This window comes from Nematolebias whitei, chromosome 1, assembly GCF_014905685.2.
Source record: "Nematolebias whitei isolate Nwh7 chromosome 1, NemWhi1, whole genome shotgun sequence".
Lineage (NCBI taxonomy): Eukaryota > Metazoa > Chordata > Actinopteri > Cyprinodontiformes > Rivulidae > Nematolebias > Nematolebias whitei.
Genome location: NC_056498.1, coordinates 55,766,156 through 55,783,348, shown reverse-complemented (window position 1 = coordinate 55,783,348; position 17,193 = coordinate 55,766,156). Strand labels below are relative to the sequence as shown.

Genomic DNA, 17,193 nt, shown 5'->3' with positions numbered 1-17,193 from the left:
AGATGCTCCCATGCAACCACCCACCCACCCAGTCCTGAACTTCAGCAGCTGTGCTTCCTCATAAACTGGTCTGTTTACAAAAATGAAAAAAAAAAAAAAGCCATGAATTTTAAAGATGCAAAGCAGTTCATCTCATATGCAACGTGTGTAAAAAGAAGTGTAAAGATGCTGTCGTCTATAAAACTCTGGATGTTATGATCAAGCCTGATCTATATTTTCTCTCCATGTCTGATAAAGGAGCACAACAAAACCACTCCAGTTCAAACCTATTTAATGTAATAACCTGGTGCCATGGATGTGATAGGATGAAGAAACTGCAAAAACCTTTTTCTCTTTGATTTGTTAGGTCTATTAGTTCACCATGTTTGGAACATGCCATAATTTGAACAATCTTTAATCTAATGATGCAGAGACAGACAGACAGGATGTATTCTGGGTAAATTAGGACAACATGCCTCCTATATAGGTCTCATACTTCTTTCTGACAAGGTGATGATGCAAAATGCTACAACAGTTTATGTAAGCATCCTCAAGCATTTTTCTTCACCTGCACGTGCTTTATTGTTCAGATCTGCTGTGCTGTTTTTTTTTTTTTTTTATTTGTTTGCAGTCCTGTGGAAACTGAGTCTAGGCCTATTGTATTTCTTCTCAAATCTCCAGTTAATCACCAGAACACAGTCTAAAAATACACATCCGGTGAGCAAATGTGAGCAAAACAGTGCGTCGATGGTACAGAGGAGTGTAAGGAAATTTACCTGGCAGCATATGTAACCCGTGTTATGGGTCCGGTTCTGTTCAGGGCTCCCAGCACGGATCCAAAGTAATCTCTGTGATCATCGCAGTGCTGCTGTGATGTCCTCGCAGTGAACGCTCGCTCCCGGCAGGTGATCCATCAACGACATGAAGTGAACATGGTGCCCCGGTCATTTGCACAACAATCTGAAGACGTGAAACTTTTTCTCTCGCTCCCTTCTTCTTCTTCTTCTTTTTTTTTTTTTTTTTATGGGGGGGGTTTACAGTGAATCGACGCTATTCTTAGCTTCTCGCCTTTAAACACTTGATTGGATTAACATGGAGGTTTGACAGCGACAGGTCAGAGCCACCAATAGCGCGTGGCGTGAGATCAGCTGCACCCGATTTAACTAAATCCGTGTGACGCCCAAAGGTGCGGTGGATCCGCGGGTTAGGTGCTGCTACGGAGAAACCTGGGAAGGACAAACGATCCTCCTCCTCCTCCTCCTGCTGCTGCTGCTGCTGAAGGGCTGCTCCCCGAACGATGATCATCACACTGCGGGCTCTCTTGGAACAGGGGGTAAGAAGCTGGAGTGTCTGTGTGTTGCGGCGGAAGTCGGTGCTGGGACGTTTGTCCACGTTTGTCTCAGCTGCTTCCTGCAACGGTGTCTGCAGGGTTGGACAAAAGAAAACATCCAGCGTTGTGAGGATGCTTGCAGGGGGAACTGGCTCTGCTCAGAATGTCCTCCTTATTGGCACCGTTTTGGAGTCACATGCGCAGAGCATGGCACGGCGCGCGCAGTTGTAGCGTATAGAGCCGACGCATGAGCTGTAGATGGTGCCATCACGTTATCTAAGCTCCTGCAGACTCCTGCAGACATGATCCAGGTGTTCTGGGACCAAAACAGCAAGAACGTGACAGATAGGGCCCTGATTATGAAAACTGCAGTTAAATGACTGACAACAACTGTGCTTTTGTTTTGATTTTTTTTTTTTTTTTTTTTTTTTTTTTGTAGCTCACAAGCATTTTGGCAAAAGCTTGCTGTTCCTGTTTGAAATTATGATCCTAATGAGCCACCTACTTTCTTGGAATGTTTTCAAGGCTGCAAAAGTATCTATAGCAACAAAAATAAATGAATGAAGTAACAAACAAAATGTGCACAGTACTTTTCTCATATAGTGTCCATAAAAGAACAGAAATGTAAGTAATATTTGTGACCAGCTGAATGATAGAAATATGGTCAAATGGTAAATTTGCTGTTTTTGAACGTTTTGCAGTCGTTACGGCACTCCACTGCGTGATCCACATTATTTACTCTTGACCGTTGTCTCATTCACACAGATTCACTCTTCCCCCCCGAACGCCTTTTTCCAGATTCTATACTCTTGTCCAGTTAAGCCATGTTTCTTTAATCGGGGAAAGGAGAACATGGTGGTGGAGTTTTTCCTTTCCACTGTCGCCTTCATGCTTGCTCAAGATGAGAGTTCTGTGGTGGAGTTAAACTCAAAGCAGTCTGCTCCTCAGATAAATAATGTTAAAATATTATTTTTAAACATGCATGTTTCTGCTAACTTATTTTTATATATGAATATTTCTGTTCAGTACCCTGAGACGACTTCTCTTGTGACTTGGCACTATATAAATAAACTGAGTTGAAATGAATTGAATTGAATTGACTTGATATTGGAGAGGAGGAAACAGCAAATGTATAGGGGTGGCCACAGACCCCAAAGCCCCCTACAGGCTCCACCTTGGTGGCGCCCCTGATGAAAAGTACTAGTTTTTTGCCTACATTTTTAGGCATTTTGTTATTATATGTAAATTGCACAGTCCAAATAATTTTTTCAAAAGACATTTTCGAAAGCCTGAAACTATGAATTAAGATAAACATAAAGTATATCTTTTTGAAAGTAAAATTTAAAGAATATTTTTGGTTTAAGTCTTTTTTACAGTGCTCTGTAATCAACATGCCTTCATAAGATTAAACAAACTTTCATAAAGACAGATAGGTGGTGTTGTGAAAGAAAGAGAAATAAAAGTATTCAGCTTCTTTGTGGATAGTCATACATCCTCAGGTGACACTTTTTTCAATGACTTATTATTTTATCCAGTAAAAAAGCTTTTGATCTGAGTGTTCAGTGATCCATCCCTTCTCACTCTTATTCCATCACTATTTTGATCAGAATGATGAAAAAACAAAAAAAAAAATCAGCAGCTTCTTCTCATCAAAAAAAAAAAAAAACGGAGATCAAATAATAATTAAGCCATAAACTTTAACGCATGCGCACAAGAAGGAAAAAAATAACAGCCAATTCAACAATTACCAAACGGAAGTGGATCAAAACGTTTTTTTTTTTTTTTTTTTTTTTGGACATTAGGCGGAAGGAAGGGAAGGAGGATGGAGGCGGTGGGTGTGTCCGTCTGGCACGCATGCCCCGTGCGCACTGCGCGTCCTGGCCTGTCAGTAGCAGCCAGCAGAAGACGTAGGCAATGAGTTTGGTGAGGTCACGTATTTTTAAGCCGCACATCGGGATAAATCATCCTTCAGGGGCAGCATAAACAAACAAGCAGCCGCTCCGGGACGTTTCCCCGCCGCCATCCGGACCGTTGAGCGCCTCTTGGTCGGATGAGAGGTAAGATGATGGGGGGGGATTTGCACCTTCTAGCTCCTCAGACGCGCTCATTGTTTGGCCGTGGGGGAGGGTAGTGTAAATCGCTGCGTGCACGCCGCTTCACTAAACTAGCGTTCCCCTAAAATACAGATTATGAGCATGCATCAGGATACAGATGATATAGTTTCACAGCAGAGACAGACCGCGCCTGTCAAATCCCGATCCTGGCGCCATGATCGCAGGAATAATGTCCTCTCTTGTGCAGTCAGTGTGAGTCCGGCCGACCGGCTGGTTTATTTTAATCAGGCTACATCAGATCAGTTCAGCCTGCATGGCTGATTTCTGCTGCATTCGGTCATTTCTACCTGCAGCCGCCTCCATCTGGACGACTGGAGAGGTCATGTGGCCAAAGTGATGCAGGAGAGACGGATAATGATGATGGCTGCTGGAGTATCTGCGTCTTGTCCTCTATCTGTCAGCTGCCATTTCTGCTCAGGATGCATCGCAGTTGGACTCTGTTTATAACCAGGAAACGTTGTGACAAGTGTTTGAACTATTGATGAAAATGCCTGCTGGAGATTTGCATTTCATAAACTGATGCATGGAATGCTGTTTTCCTGGTTAATGTTGCTTTTAATGCTGCTTTGTTGATGCATATAGAGGCGTTCTCTGATCTGAAATGCTAGGATGCTCCAGTCATGAGCATCTTTTGTGAGACTACTATTGCTAAGACCTAAATTGGCCTTTTAATGTCTTCATGCATTTGGGAAGCCATTAAATAAATTCTAATTTTTAACCAGACAATAGCCAAAATATTCAAGGATTCAAGGTTGTCTTTATTTGTCGTACACAGCACGTGGTACATGTGGTGGAACAACATTGTGTACACAGGGTCCCAGTTGCGTCCAACAAAAGTATAAAAATGTAAAAGAAAAACAATAATAAGATCTAAGATATGAACCAAGAAAAATGTAAACTAAAAATGCACTAAGCACTTGTAGCAAAATGAACAATACGCCGAACAGCAGCATTTCTGCTTTGATAATCTTAAATATTTTCACTAATGTGGCGGGCGTTCCTCAAGTTCTGCAACTGACCTTAAAATGCAATCTAAAAGTAAACAAGATAAGATACTTCTATTTTTTTTTAGCTGTACATGCACAGTGGAACCGTGTATGGAATGCTCTAACCACATAAAATAAGAATTTAAAGTCAAAAGATAAAAGAATAGCTTATAGAAGCATATTCTAAAGTGGTTTGAATTTATAAATGTATAAATAATTTCAGGGGGATTTGTTGATGCAGCAAACAGTCGTATGCATTGATACAAGTTAGATCATGACAGGCACATTCTAAGTGAGAAATAAACACAATTATGTGTATTACACAGTAACTATACTTTTGTCGTCTGGTGTGCATTATAAAAAAAAAGAAAAAAAAGAAGCAGCATTTCTATTTTCATTCTTTGAAGGAGGTGGATGTTATGGACGTCGTCGTGACGTCGGCGGAACAGAAGGAGAGCTGACTCACTTCATTCTGGCGATTATATCCCTCATATGGAGTCTGTGTCCGGAGCGTGGACGAATAGGAAGGATTGTCGTTCTGTTCGTGTTAAAAACCAACAAAAAGAAGGCTTTAGTTTTAATTTAAAGATGAAACCGTTGTTGAATCTCCCTTCACAGTAACGCGTTAGTTAAAACGTGTTTGTAGCACCTATATAGAGGGAGTTCTGGGCTTGGATCCAAACTCTGAGGAGTTATCACGGAGATTGGTTTTCCAGAGCGGCAGACTCTCTCCTGGAGTTGTGTTTCAGATGATGGTGTGTAGACATACAATTCGCCTGCTGTTCTGCCATCACGAAGGATGACATTTAATCTGCGCCGATGGGTGTTTGCAGAGTTGCTGAATTGGGAAACTGCAGCGCACACGTGTGAAATGCAGCAGTGTTTTTATTTTTTCCACTTCATCTTTTTTTCTCGAGCCCAACCATTTTCATCACAGCTGCACTCTAGCAACTATATCTAATCTGACACTCGATTATTTATTTCATTTTGTTGACAGAGGACATTTTTGGATGCACAGAAAGTAGTAATTGAAGAATTAGTCATGAACAGAAACAAGAGAGACAGAGACTTCTACAGTCTCGATGTTGGGGATTCAACATTCACAGTGCTCAAGCGATACCAGAATCTAAGACCAATTGGATCCGGAGCGCAAGGAATCGTCTGGTGAGTGTTTTCTACATTTTCTCCAGCCTCATCCATATTCAGCGAACAGCTACAGGGTGAAATATGGGTCACGTTTTTCCTGCATGTCACTCCTGAGTGATAAAACTGAAACGAATCTCCACATCACCTGTAAACACGTTGTGCCTTTCTGACCACACGTAAAACTGTTGGAGAATGAAATCACATTTGTTTCAAACTAATTTGCTTTGCTCCTTAGCTCTGCTTATGATCAAACCCTTGAACGAAATGTTGCCATCAAGAAGCTGAGTCGACCGTTTCAGAATCAGACCCATGCCAAGAGGGCGTACAGAGAGCTAGTCCTAATGAAATGTGTCAATCACAAAAATGTAAGTGGTCACCTATTTTCAGATTCATTACATTTCACAATGTAATGCATATGCTATTTTAGAAATGAAAAATGTTAACTGTGTGCTAAAATTTGTGTTTGGATGTATTATAAAAACATATATATTTTTTATATCAACAGATAATTGGTCTATTAAATGTATTTACTCCGCAAAAATCATTAGAAGAGTTCCAAGATGTGTAAGTACATACACATATTTTGAGCTCTAAATTAAATTAGACTCCTTATGTGTTGCCAAAAACAACGCCCCACCCTCATCCAGAACCCTGAACTGTCTCTGTTCTGTCAGCTACTTGGTTATGGAGCTGATGGATGCCAACCTGTGCCAGGTCATTCAAATGGAGCTGGACCACGAGAGGCTGTCCTATCTGCTCTATCAGATGTTGTGTGGTATCAAACACCTGCACTCTGCTGGGATCATCCACAGGGTAAGCAGCAGCTGGCCTCCGTCACGCACTCCCGTGCCAGGCTCATATCCTAAGGTGTGAAGTCCTGAACTGTTAAACCTGATGCGACGCGTGACATTGAAGTGTGAGGGCAAACAGTCAAGAGGGACGATGTTAACAAACAAACTCATCAGAAAACATTATTTGAGATTTTATCTATTGGATTTTAAAAAATTGGGGGGGGGGGGGGGGGGGGGACATGGATAAAATCAAACCATATGCGTTGTTTAAAACCTGAACTTGGTGCAAGCTTTCAGTAAATTGCCCTTGAATAAATACTGTTTGTTGCAGCTTTTACAAAGCTGACATCAGCTGATGCAGACTGCTAACCTCCAAACTGACTGTGGCAGGTGAATGTATCATTTCCCAACATGGATCAGTAACCAGAAGGGAACTTAGAGAGCTCACCCTTAACCAATGCCGATGCCCATTTCTCACAGTTTGAAAGGAAGTGATCTATATCCACCATTAATAACAATGCCTTTCTCGCTTACCTATCGTATTTTTTGGCCTATAAGTCACACATTGGCATGCCCTGTGACTTATACACTGAAGCAACTTATTTATGGATCCCCCCCCCCATATTTATAAACCAATTTTTGGCTGAGATATGACCGTTTTCATTAATTCTGACTGAAAAAAATTGAACACTTGCCATTTTCAGCTGCTAGATGGCACTCGAGTGTTATGGCATACCGCTGTGTCATGTAATAGATACTGTAAAAATGGCTGTTATTGATACAGTCGGCTTGCCATTGTCATCCAGCTGGCTTGGAGCAATCGTCAAATCAGCTTCATTTTGCTGCGCCGCCCCAGCGAAATGCAGCTAATTTGACCATTAAAGTGCATTTATTAAGTAAAAGTTCAACTGAGACACACCTTTACTATAATGTCGAGAAAACAGATAATTGTTTTAGGTGCTTATCTTGTTAAATTTCGAAGAAATGCGCAGCGTTCCTCCTTCCTGATTTCCTCCCTGTCTGTGCGCTCCCGGAGCACCGAAGCAGCGAATGCTTTTGAAATACAGCTGATTTGACCGTTAAAGCCCTTTTTATTAAGTAAAAGTTCAACTGAGACACACCTTTTACTATAAAGTCGAGCAAACAAATAATTGTTTTTAACTGTTAATCTAGTTAAATTCTTGTTAAAGTCCTCCCATGCACGCTCTCGTGGCCGCCATTTGGCAGCACATCAATTTTTGGCACAACACCGGCCCACATTTCCAGGTTGTCAGCGGTGATGCGTAACAAATGTGACGCGTCAGCAGTGATCCATAATAGATGTGACTTATATGGCGAAGTGACATATTTATGGATTTTTCCACTTTATTAGACATATTTGGACTGATCCAACTTATAAGACGGTGCGACGTGTACGATGGAAAATACGGTACTTTTCTTGGTAAATTCCTTGCGTAATATTAAGGGATTTAACAAGAAAATAATAGGCAAACAAGAAAGAGAACTAATTATTTGAAAATAATACATTTTAGCCGCATCGTTTGAATCAGAAGTGCATGTCTAAATACAAATGGCATCATGGCCACAAATTCTCGCGACCGATAAAAAATCAGTAATTAGTTATGTAAAAAAAAACCATATAAAGCTTTAAAGCTCATATTTTCAAACAAACAGTTATTCTTTGTTGAGTACAGGAGCAGTCTAGCTCTAATGGAAATAAATCAACAATATTAAATGCCAATTGATTTCTTCCAATAAGTGGAAAACCCATTAATGGGCAAAACTTCACTGCGCAGAAAGGCAGACTCCTGGGTATTAGCAGATATTATGAGCTGAATTAATTTCTGGCTTTTACAAGCAAATAATTAGGTCAATATGTTGTAATTCTGGTGTCCAGAATTGTGGTTTAGATGGCTTTTTCCTGAAGGTCCTGAAGGTCAAAACCATTACTGCATATAGACAAATGTTGCTCTCTGACTTATGTTTCTGTAGGACCTAAAACCCAGTAATATAGTTGTCAAGTCTGATTGTACACTGAAGATTTTGGACTTCGGCTTGGCTCGGACGGCTGCCACCGGCCTCCTGATGACACCGTATGTGGTTACACGCTACTACAGAGCACCTGAAGTTATTCTGGGTATGGGCTACCAAGCTAATGGTGAGTAATGGTCTTAATACAACTTCTGCTTCTCAAATAAAATGGCAATGTCACTGTTGGCTTTTAGTGCTTGAACATACCTTTATAGTATCTTTACTATAGTAACTTTACAGCTCTTTGTAGGATTTTTACGACATCTGTTATTACTTGTATTCAGGCAGTTGAAGATAAATCTTGCTGTTTACTCAGTAAGACACTCATGTTGTATCCAGTTAAAATTAGTGATAGGAGAATGTTCCCTAACGATCCCCTCACATATAAGTAACAAGTTGTTTTGTGTTGGTGACGTCTTATTGGATTTTTGTGTTGCACTTTGATAGTGGACATATGGTCTGTGGGCTGCATTCTGGCAGAAATGGTTCGCCATAAAATCCTCTTCCCAGGAAGGGACTGTATCCTTCTGTCTGTCAAAATGTCTCTTGTTAAACCATTCGGGAATTTTGTCATTTCCGAGGTTTGTCTGTGGATGTGTTTTGTTTCCAGGCTGTGTGGAAACGCTCATATACTGCAACATGTTTAATTTAAACCTGTGTATTTTCATTTTAAAGTAAAGTTATTGGTTTTATCTGTTCAGCAGAGCTCTCTTTGCCTCTCTCTTGAATGTATTTTGTTTGTTGCTGCACGGTCTCCATTTTCATCTTTGCATCTCAGCCATTCTGTTTGCATTCCTCTCAATTTTTTCTTCCTCTTTTTTTTTATCATTTGTTTGCATGTCCATCGTTCTGTCTTCCTATCGTCCACCTCCAGTGGATGTATGGTCAGTGGGCTGCATAGTTGCCGAGATGATCAGGGGAAGTGTGTTGTTCCCCGGCACTGATCGTATCCTTCACTCTCATTGATCCACTTTCATCATTTCATAAAGAAGAGATCTGCCACCATCGTGAGAGTTTCCTCTGTCATGCTGCTGTCACACATCCTCCATGACCTACATGTTTCCTCTGCTGCACCCATGATATTTTCTAGCAAGAATAATTGATGCTAGTTGTTAACAATATGTACACTTGTTTTGTTTTCATAGAATTTTGTAGTTTTTTCTGTAAAGCCTTGAAAATAATCTATTATTCTGCATAATCTGATATAGAAAATCTTAAGGTTTGCACACAACTCCAAGTCTTGATTTAAAAAAAAAAAAAAAAGGGATTTAAAACATTTTGACAAATATAAAAACGTTATTTCATAGAAAATGATTCAATATGACATTTCTATGACTAGAAAATATTTATAAAACCGTAGCAAGGTTATTAAGGTTTCGGGAAGTAGAGGTGTGGTGGGTGCTTCAGCATCTCTTGATGGATGCCAGAGGATGTTCATCTTCAAATACATAAATTCTGACAAAATGAATAAAATAATAAATTAAAACAGATTTAATTAGAGTTGTACAAAGGTGTTAAAATGAGGTCAAGACTACCTCTTGTAATTAGCTACTTGCAACATGTTTATCTGTTGTTTTATCAAAAACTAAGATGGAATGAAGCAATAGTGTTTTAAAATCCAGACAATCAAATTAATAAAATGTCTGCTTTTATAGGCATATTCTCAGCTGCCAATGAGCAGAACCACTTGTTAATAATAGTAAAAATTCGGATGGTTTCTTTTGTTGCTGAGATGTTTCGTCCTTCATCCAAAGGACTTCTTCAGTCTGAGGACCCATCAACAAACTGAGTGAGTCCCACAAACAGCACACTCCATAGTGAAAAGAAAAAAAAAACAGTTTGCTGGTGATAAGATGGCCTCCGGGGCCCGCCCTCTTCTCTGTCAACTCTTCTGAGGCAGTCATGCCAAAGTGGTTCAAATGAGTAAAAATAAAGTAAAAATTCCCCCGTGACTCAGAAAGGAATAAGTGATTAAAGAAAATGGGTGCAGGAATGATTTATACCTGTTAACTTAAAAGAAAAATGTTGCAATATTTGTTTAGCGGAACCTTAATGTGCATACTAAAAAAAAAAAAAAAAAAAAAAGCAAGCATTTCAATAAAAGGGGTAAAAATATCTAAAACAGTTGCTGTAGGATTAACTTGTTGTCTTGTTTTTCTATAATGATATGAGATGGCTTTTGCAGTGAATTTGTTTCACATAAATAATCTAAATTTAAGCAGAGTTGGCCCAGTCAAACTACTGATCTCATTCTGTATTGTAGGAATTGTAGAAAGCAGATGAATAAAAAAAAACTAGTCAACATCACCAAGTTAAATTTATTCTTAATTAAAATAAATCATCAGCAAATTCTTGAAACAGCTTTTCAAAACATATTTTTTGCATTTACTTCAGACTAAAATGACTACCCTATTTTCTGGACTATAATGTGCACTTAAAATCCTTTAATTTTCTCAAAAATCGATATTCTGCTTTATAATCAGGTGCACCTTATATATTAATTCAGGTTGTGCTTACTGACCTTGAACCGATTTTATGTGATTATTGTGAATGAGTTGAAAAAAGTTTGACTTATCCGACTGTTTTGTTTCGCTTAATGCACCTTATTATCCAGTGGCCTTATGTATGAAAACAGACCTGTTCATTGATATTGTGCCTTATAGTCCAAAAAAATACGGTAAAAGCACACAGTGTAAAGTTTAGGTCTTTTTATGTTCATTTGAATCTTTAAAAAAAAAATTCAAGGTAATTTTCAGACATGGTTAGGGGCTGATGATATTTTGACTTTTATTTCAACACAAAATTTATTATCTCAAAAAATCAAAAGGGTGCCAAACTACCCATTGCTACTGTAGCTCTTTTGATTTAAAAGTATGTAAGTCTGTGTGTGTGTGGAATTGGAGAGCCGATTGTGTGTCGACCTCGAAGAAAGCTAAATGTCACGCTGCCCTTCTGGTGTGTTACAGTATCAGTGTGTGTCTGTTTGTGTGAGGCACTTTCCTTGAACATTCATACTCCAGATATTGACCAGTGGAACAAGGTCATTGAGCAGCTCGGCACTCCATCTCAGGATTTTCTAATGAAGCTGAATCACTCAGTGAGAACGTACGTCGAGAACAGGCCACGGTACTCTGGGTACAGCTTTGAGAAACTCTTCCCAGATGTGCTCTTCCCCGCTGACTCGGATCACAACAAACTGAAAGGTACGTGATCAAGACCTAAATGTATCTTTTGTGGTCTTATGATGAAAAGTGTTGTCTCATCTGCTTGTTGTTTCTCCCCTTAGCGAGCCAAGCCAGAGATCTTTTATCCAAGATGTTGGTGATTGATGCATCCAAGCGCATCTCTGTAGACGAAGCCCTGCAGCACCCTTATATTAATGTTTGGTATGATCCAGCTGAGGTGGAAGCAGTAAGTCAAATACATAGTCCAAAATGTCATTGCTTCATTAGAAAGAAAAAGTTGGCATTTATACTGAAACATCAGGGCGCCATTAGTCTTTTTCCTTCTCTCTCTTCCAGCCTCCTCCAAAGTTCTCAGACAAACAGCTGGATGAGAGAGAGCACACAGTGGAGGAGTGGAAAGGTTAGCACGTTCACCTCTACTACACTCAGCTAATCTGTCTGTGTCAGGTTAAATGTATTTACGAATCAAGTTTACTTTGTACCTGCAGCTTGAACGTCTTAATATTACTTTCACTGTTCACAGCCGATTTATTTAACGAACATCGAACGCAGAGGAAGGCAACTTTTTTTTTTTTTCCAAAGGGCCACATCAAGACATTTAAAGCAATCAATGGGCCGCAAAGAGAATTGAAAAATAAATTATCTTTATGACAGATAATCTACAAAACCTATTTCTTATTTTAGCGTAGTTAGCATGCTTTATAAAACAAGTCTTTCCAAAATCCTTTAGGAATAGAAGGCATATTCTGTAAACTGGCTCTTGTTGGCTTAACATGTTATACATGTTAACACATGTATATATTTGTGTTTCTGTCTTTAAGGTTCAGTTTAGTTCTGGAAACACAATGACTTAAAAACTTTTTTTTTTTAGTTTTGCGTAAAACGTTTAATTTCAATTTCCTTAAGTCTCATTCATAAATTGCTGCCTTAAATCGCTCTTTATTTCAGACATGTTTTTTTTTAATCTAAGGCTATTGGGGGGCCTGATGGAGATTGTCCAAGGGCCACTTTTGGCCCTTGGGCCTTAATTGCTTACATCCGATCTAACATATGCTGTATCAATATTGACTTAAATTTACAGTAAAATCACAGTTAGTGCAATTTTTAGGTCAAGATGTGTGATCTTAAATTTGATTTTGTGATGTTGATAACTAAACTAGTACAACCTAAATTTTCAGCTTGAAATGTGTAAAATTGTCCGAGTTATAGCCATTTTTGATTTTGCTAAGGTTGATCAGTGGTGGCAGCCATCTTTTATTGGGTTGGGTTGATTCCAAAAGTTATTCAGTTAAAGAGATATGATTCTGTTAAGTACAGAGGAGACTTGCAGTATATGATTGTGAGTAAATATCACTTTCCCTCATGCAGCAAGATGAGCCCAACCCTTGTCAGGCGATAATGACCCCTCACTCATTTTTAGAAGAGTCACAGCAGCAAGGCAGGCCTAAATTAGAAACATGATGCTGTTTGGACTGTTCAGCATGCAATCCATCCCAACTATACAGAAAAATAAAAATGACACTCTCTAAAACACGTTGATGACTCCTCTCTGTGTCCTCAGCTCTGCTTGACCTTTTTGCTGTTTGTGCCCCCCCAGAGCTAATTTATAAAGAGGTGAGCGAATGGGAGGAAAGAACAAAAAATGGAGTGATAAGAGGCCAGCCGTCTCCATTAGGTGAGTAATTTCTATCACTTTGATTGAAAAGGAAAAGTGAATATGTTAAGATTGTAGCAAACCATTAGTACTTTTGTTTGCATGCTGAGGATTAATGTTCAATATAAGCTTGAAAATGCTTTTATAAATGTAGTTCAAAAAGTTTAGATCACTTTGGAACTGAAAAATACAGGAAAATCTTTTTTATTTTAAATTCATTCAACCTTTTTTTTAATACAGGTTAGTCTCATTGAGCCTCGAGGACTTGTTTACAAGAGAGACCTGTTTTTAACAAAGAATGATGACAACAGTAGACAATCATAAAGAAAGTATATAAATTGAAAAAAATAAATGGAAAAAATATATTTTAAAAAACTAAACAAAAAAGCTACTTTATAAAGTGATGTAGAAAGCTAAAAACAGGAACATGTCTGCATTGGTTTTTCCCAGGAACTTAGCAGTTGTTTAAAGCCAGTAAGAGAGTTCAAGGTCGAGAGCTTCAGCTCTTTTTGCAAGATATTCCAGGAAACAGGAGCAGAGTAGGAGAAGGTCCTTTTGCCTAGTTCAGTTCGCTCTGAGGGGACGCTGCATGTAATAATGTCCTGAGAGCGCACGCTGTAGCTGCACTCACGCAGAGACATGTAGGAAGAGATGATTACCAATAATTGATTTAAAGATGACAATGTACCAGTGAGAGAGTTAATGATGATCAGGTAACCAGTGAGTAAACATTAAGCTTAAACATTAAGCTCACTGAGTGCACAGTTTATTCCAAATATTAATAGAAAACAACGTTTTTTGAAAATTATAGTAGATCAAAGTGAATAATGTCAAAGTTTGTGAGCTGTTTTTAGCACTTTTTTAAAATGCAATGTGAGTATATGTATATCCACTGAAATTTATTATTTTGCGAAGTCTAATAAATCAGGACTGCAATTAAAGAAAAAAAAAATGCACTGGACACAGAGTTATTTTACGTCTTAAAACATTTTCTCTGAGTTGCATTTTGCCTAAATGTTTTAACTTACTTCTGCAAGTATGAAAGGCTAAAAATAAAATTGGGACATTTTATAATCAACTATGAAAAAAAATTATTGCTGTTGCAATTTATTATTGATGTTGTTGTTGTTATTAATCAATTACTAATGCAATTAATATGTTAATTTAATTAATGATAATGATAATTATTATTATTTATTTTTTGATATATTAATATAATTTTGTCTTGAACTTTTTTGAAATATATTAACATTAAACTGAACGTCGATTCTAGGTTTTCCATTCTGTCTGCAAAATGCACTTATATCCACTTATATAAGCTTTTCATCAGTCTAATTATAGATGAACATTTTTTAATTTAGAAGCTGCTCTTTCATTATGAGACTTTAACTTTATAGTTTCTTTGAATTTCAAAAGTGTAAATTCGTATTTTCCTAAAAGCGTTTATCTGCCTAACCTTTTTTATGTTTGTGTGTGGGAACATTTAATATAAAATGAAGGTCATACTTCATTTTTTTTTACATTACGCTGAGATACTTGTCCACAGTCAGATTGACAAAGATACAGAAAGAAAACTTCAAACATTCGTGAATCGAGTTAGCAGTACAGCATAACCACCTTTAAAGATATTAGTATATAAGAACAACGTCTCTGTTGTTTCCAAGCTGCAGGATGTGTTTTCTGATGTAAAGTTATAGCTCTTACATCTCTTGTCTTCAAAGCCACCAGATGCATACGACAAAAATCTGTTTTTTCTTCAAGACGGGAGTTTACTGAGGCCTTGACCGAGTGGTTTTAAATATCAAGTTTGCATCAAAACCTTCGTAACAATAATTAGTGAATCATACTATGTAATCATCATACTACATGAATCATTTGTGAGGTTTTTTTTGTTGCTTGTAGACTTGGGGCAACTATCATATGCTTTTACTCTTACCATAATTTCCGTACTTAAGGCTTCCTTTTCACTGCAACATAAAGCATGTTTATCACTAAGGTCAGATGCTACTTAGACTTAGACAAAATATATATTTCCTGTATAGATCTTGCCCTTGGGCAGCACGGTGGCGCAACTGGTAGAGCTGCTGCCTCTCAGTGAGCAGGTCCTTGGTTCAAACCCCGGTCCAGGGGCCTTTCTGGGTGGAGTTTGCATGTTCTCTCCGTGCATGCGTGGGTTTTCTCCGGGTACTCCGGTTTCCTCCCACAGACCAAAAACATGCATGTTAGGCTAATTGGTAACTCTAAATTGTCCCTAGGTGTGAGTGAGAGAGTGATGGTTGTTTGTCTCGTTTGTCTCTATGTGGCCCTGTGATGGACTTTTGACCCGTCCAGGGTGTACCCCGCCCCTCGCACAGTGATTGCTGGACATGGGCACCAGCAACCCCCGTGACCCAAAATGGAATAAGCGGGTAAAGATAATGGATGGATGGATGGATCTTGCCCTTGGTAAAATTCCTTTTCTGACTGGCTTACAATTTGTTAACCCCATTCTTTCAGTTTATGCACTTACATTTTATACTGCGTCTATTTTCTTGCTTAAAATATTGTCCTTTTACTCTCACGTGCCATTTTGTTTTTACTCTGTGCAACCAAAATGTGCAGCTCATCCGGAAGACGCAGAATTTTGTCTCGTCAGTCTTTGCTGCAGCTGAGTTAAGCATGGCTGCACAGTTGTGCTGAGGAATGCACTTTTTTGTTTTGTTTTTACAGCATTTCATTAGTGCAGACTTTTTTTTTTTCATTAAAGATGAACAATAAAGTGAGGTTTTGGAAACATTTTGTTAAGCAAAGATTTCTTAATTATTCTTTACACAACTAAATATCACAGATGACTTAAACGTTTTGCAGTTTCTGATTTGGATGAATTTACCATTTTAAAAAACACAAACAAACCAGGTGGTAGACTTTATTAGTGTTTTTTTTTTTTTAGTGTTTTTCTCGGCTTTAACAAAGTGAATGTAAAGAAAGCCAAATACTCCAAAGCATACACCTAAACTTAAACTTGTGATTATTTTTAAAATGACTAGTGCAAATATTTAACTGTAACTAATCCCCTGATTGTGCACAATTATCCCAATTTGAATTAAGATAGGATTGACACAATCCCAACGATTAATGTTTCCAATAAAACCTATGCTTTAACCTGTTTCTCTCAGCACAGGTGCAGCAGTGATCGATAGCCCTCCTCAGCCTAAGTCCTCCTCCTCTTCCTCCTCCTCCTCTTCAGCCAACGATGTTTCGTCCATGTCCACCGAGCCCACCGACCCCATCAGCGACCCCGCCATGGGCTCTGAAACAGATAGCAGCTTGGACAGCCACACCTCGCTGGGTGCTCTGGCCTGCTGCAGATAACTACATATTCACACAAGCACACATGCTACACGCTAAAATAAAATAAAAAAATAAAAACTTCCTCATCGGTATAAGTGATGGGAGAAGATTTAGGCAAGTGAAACTCATGTTAGTTTATAGAGCTGTGATTTTACTGTACAGTTTGTTTTTATGTTCCCCTCCTTCGCGGCTGTAAATTATCGTGGTTTGAAATTGTATCATAATTCTTGTATTTTTGCTGCAGAGAATCAGAGGATACGTTGGTGTGAAACTGTGATGTATGAGATGAAAGAAGGGAAACCTTGGCGTACTTTATCTGTCAGTTTTTAGCTACAGCTAAAAAGTCAACTGTTGTTACAATTGCCGCATTATGTAATGTATATTTTGAGGTTTATGTACGTATTTTTTTTTATTTTTAATGAATGTTTATCAATTCTTACCAACGATAGATTTTAGCATATTTCACCTTGGGCAAGAATGCAAACTGATGCTTCTTATTTTGAAAGTGTTACTTATTTTTCTTGTAGAAAGCAGCCCTTGATGTGATAATATAAAATAATTTATTTCTTTTTTTAATTCTGTCTGATTGTGTGCATTTGATGATTTTCCCCTGAAATACTTTTTAATTTTTTTACTGTATCATACTG

General features: G+C 38.4%; 2 protein-coding genes across 2 annotated transcripts in view; one reads left to right on the top strand and one right to left on the bottom strand.

Moving 5' to 3' along the window:
• ptpn20 (protein tyrosine phosphatase non-receptor type 20) overlaps positions 1–1,561 on the bottom strand; it is a 36,130-nt gene extending 34,569 nt beyond the window's left edge. The window contains exon 1 of the mRNA XM_037678871.1: positions 756–1,561. The gene's annotated coding sequence lies outside the window, so the exon portion shown is untranslated. The remainder of the gene's footprint in view (positions 1–755) is intronic.
• On the top strand, positions 1,266–16,835 carry mapk8a (mitogen-activated protein kinase 8a). Its single transcript, XM_037678998.1, has 12 exons — positions 1,266–1,312; positions 5,407–5,573; positions 5,791–5,920; positions 6,061–6,119; positions 6,230–6,368; positions 8,339–8,504; positions 8,825–8,896; positions 11,398–11,580; positions 11,664–11,788; positions 11,899–11,962; positions 13,160–13,237; positions 16,377–16,835. The coding sequence occupies exons 1-12, from the start codon at positions 1,277–1,279 to the stop codon at positions 16,565–16,567; spliced, it is 1,410 nt and encodes a 469-aa protein (XP_037534926.1). The 5' UTR covers positions 1,266–1,276; the 3' UTR covers positions 16,568–16,835.
• Positions 16,836–17,193: the final 358 nt, after the last annotated feature.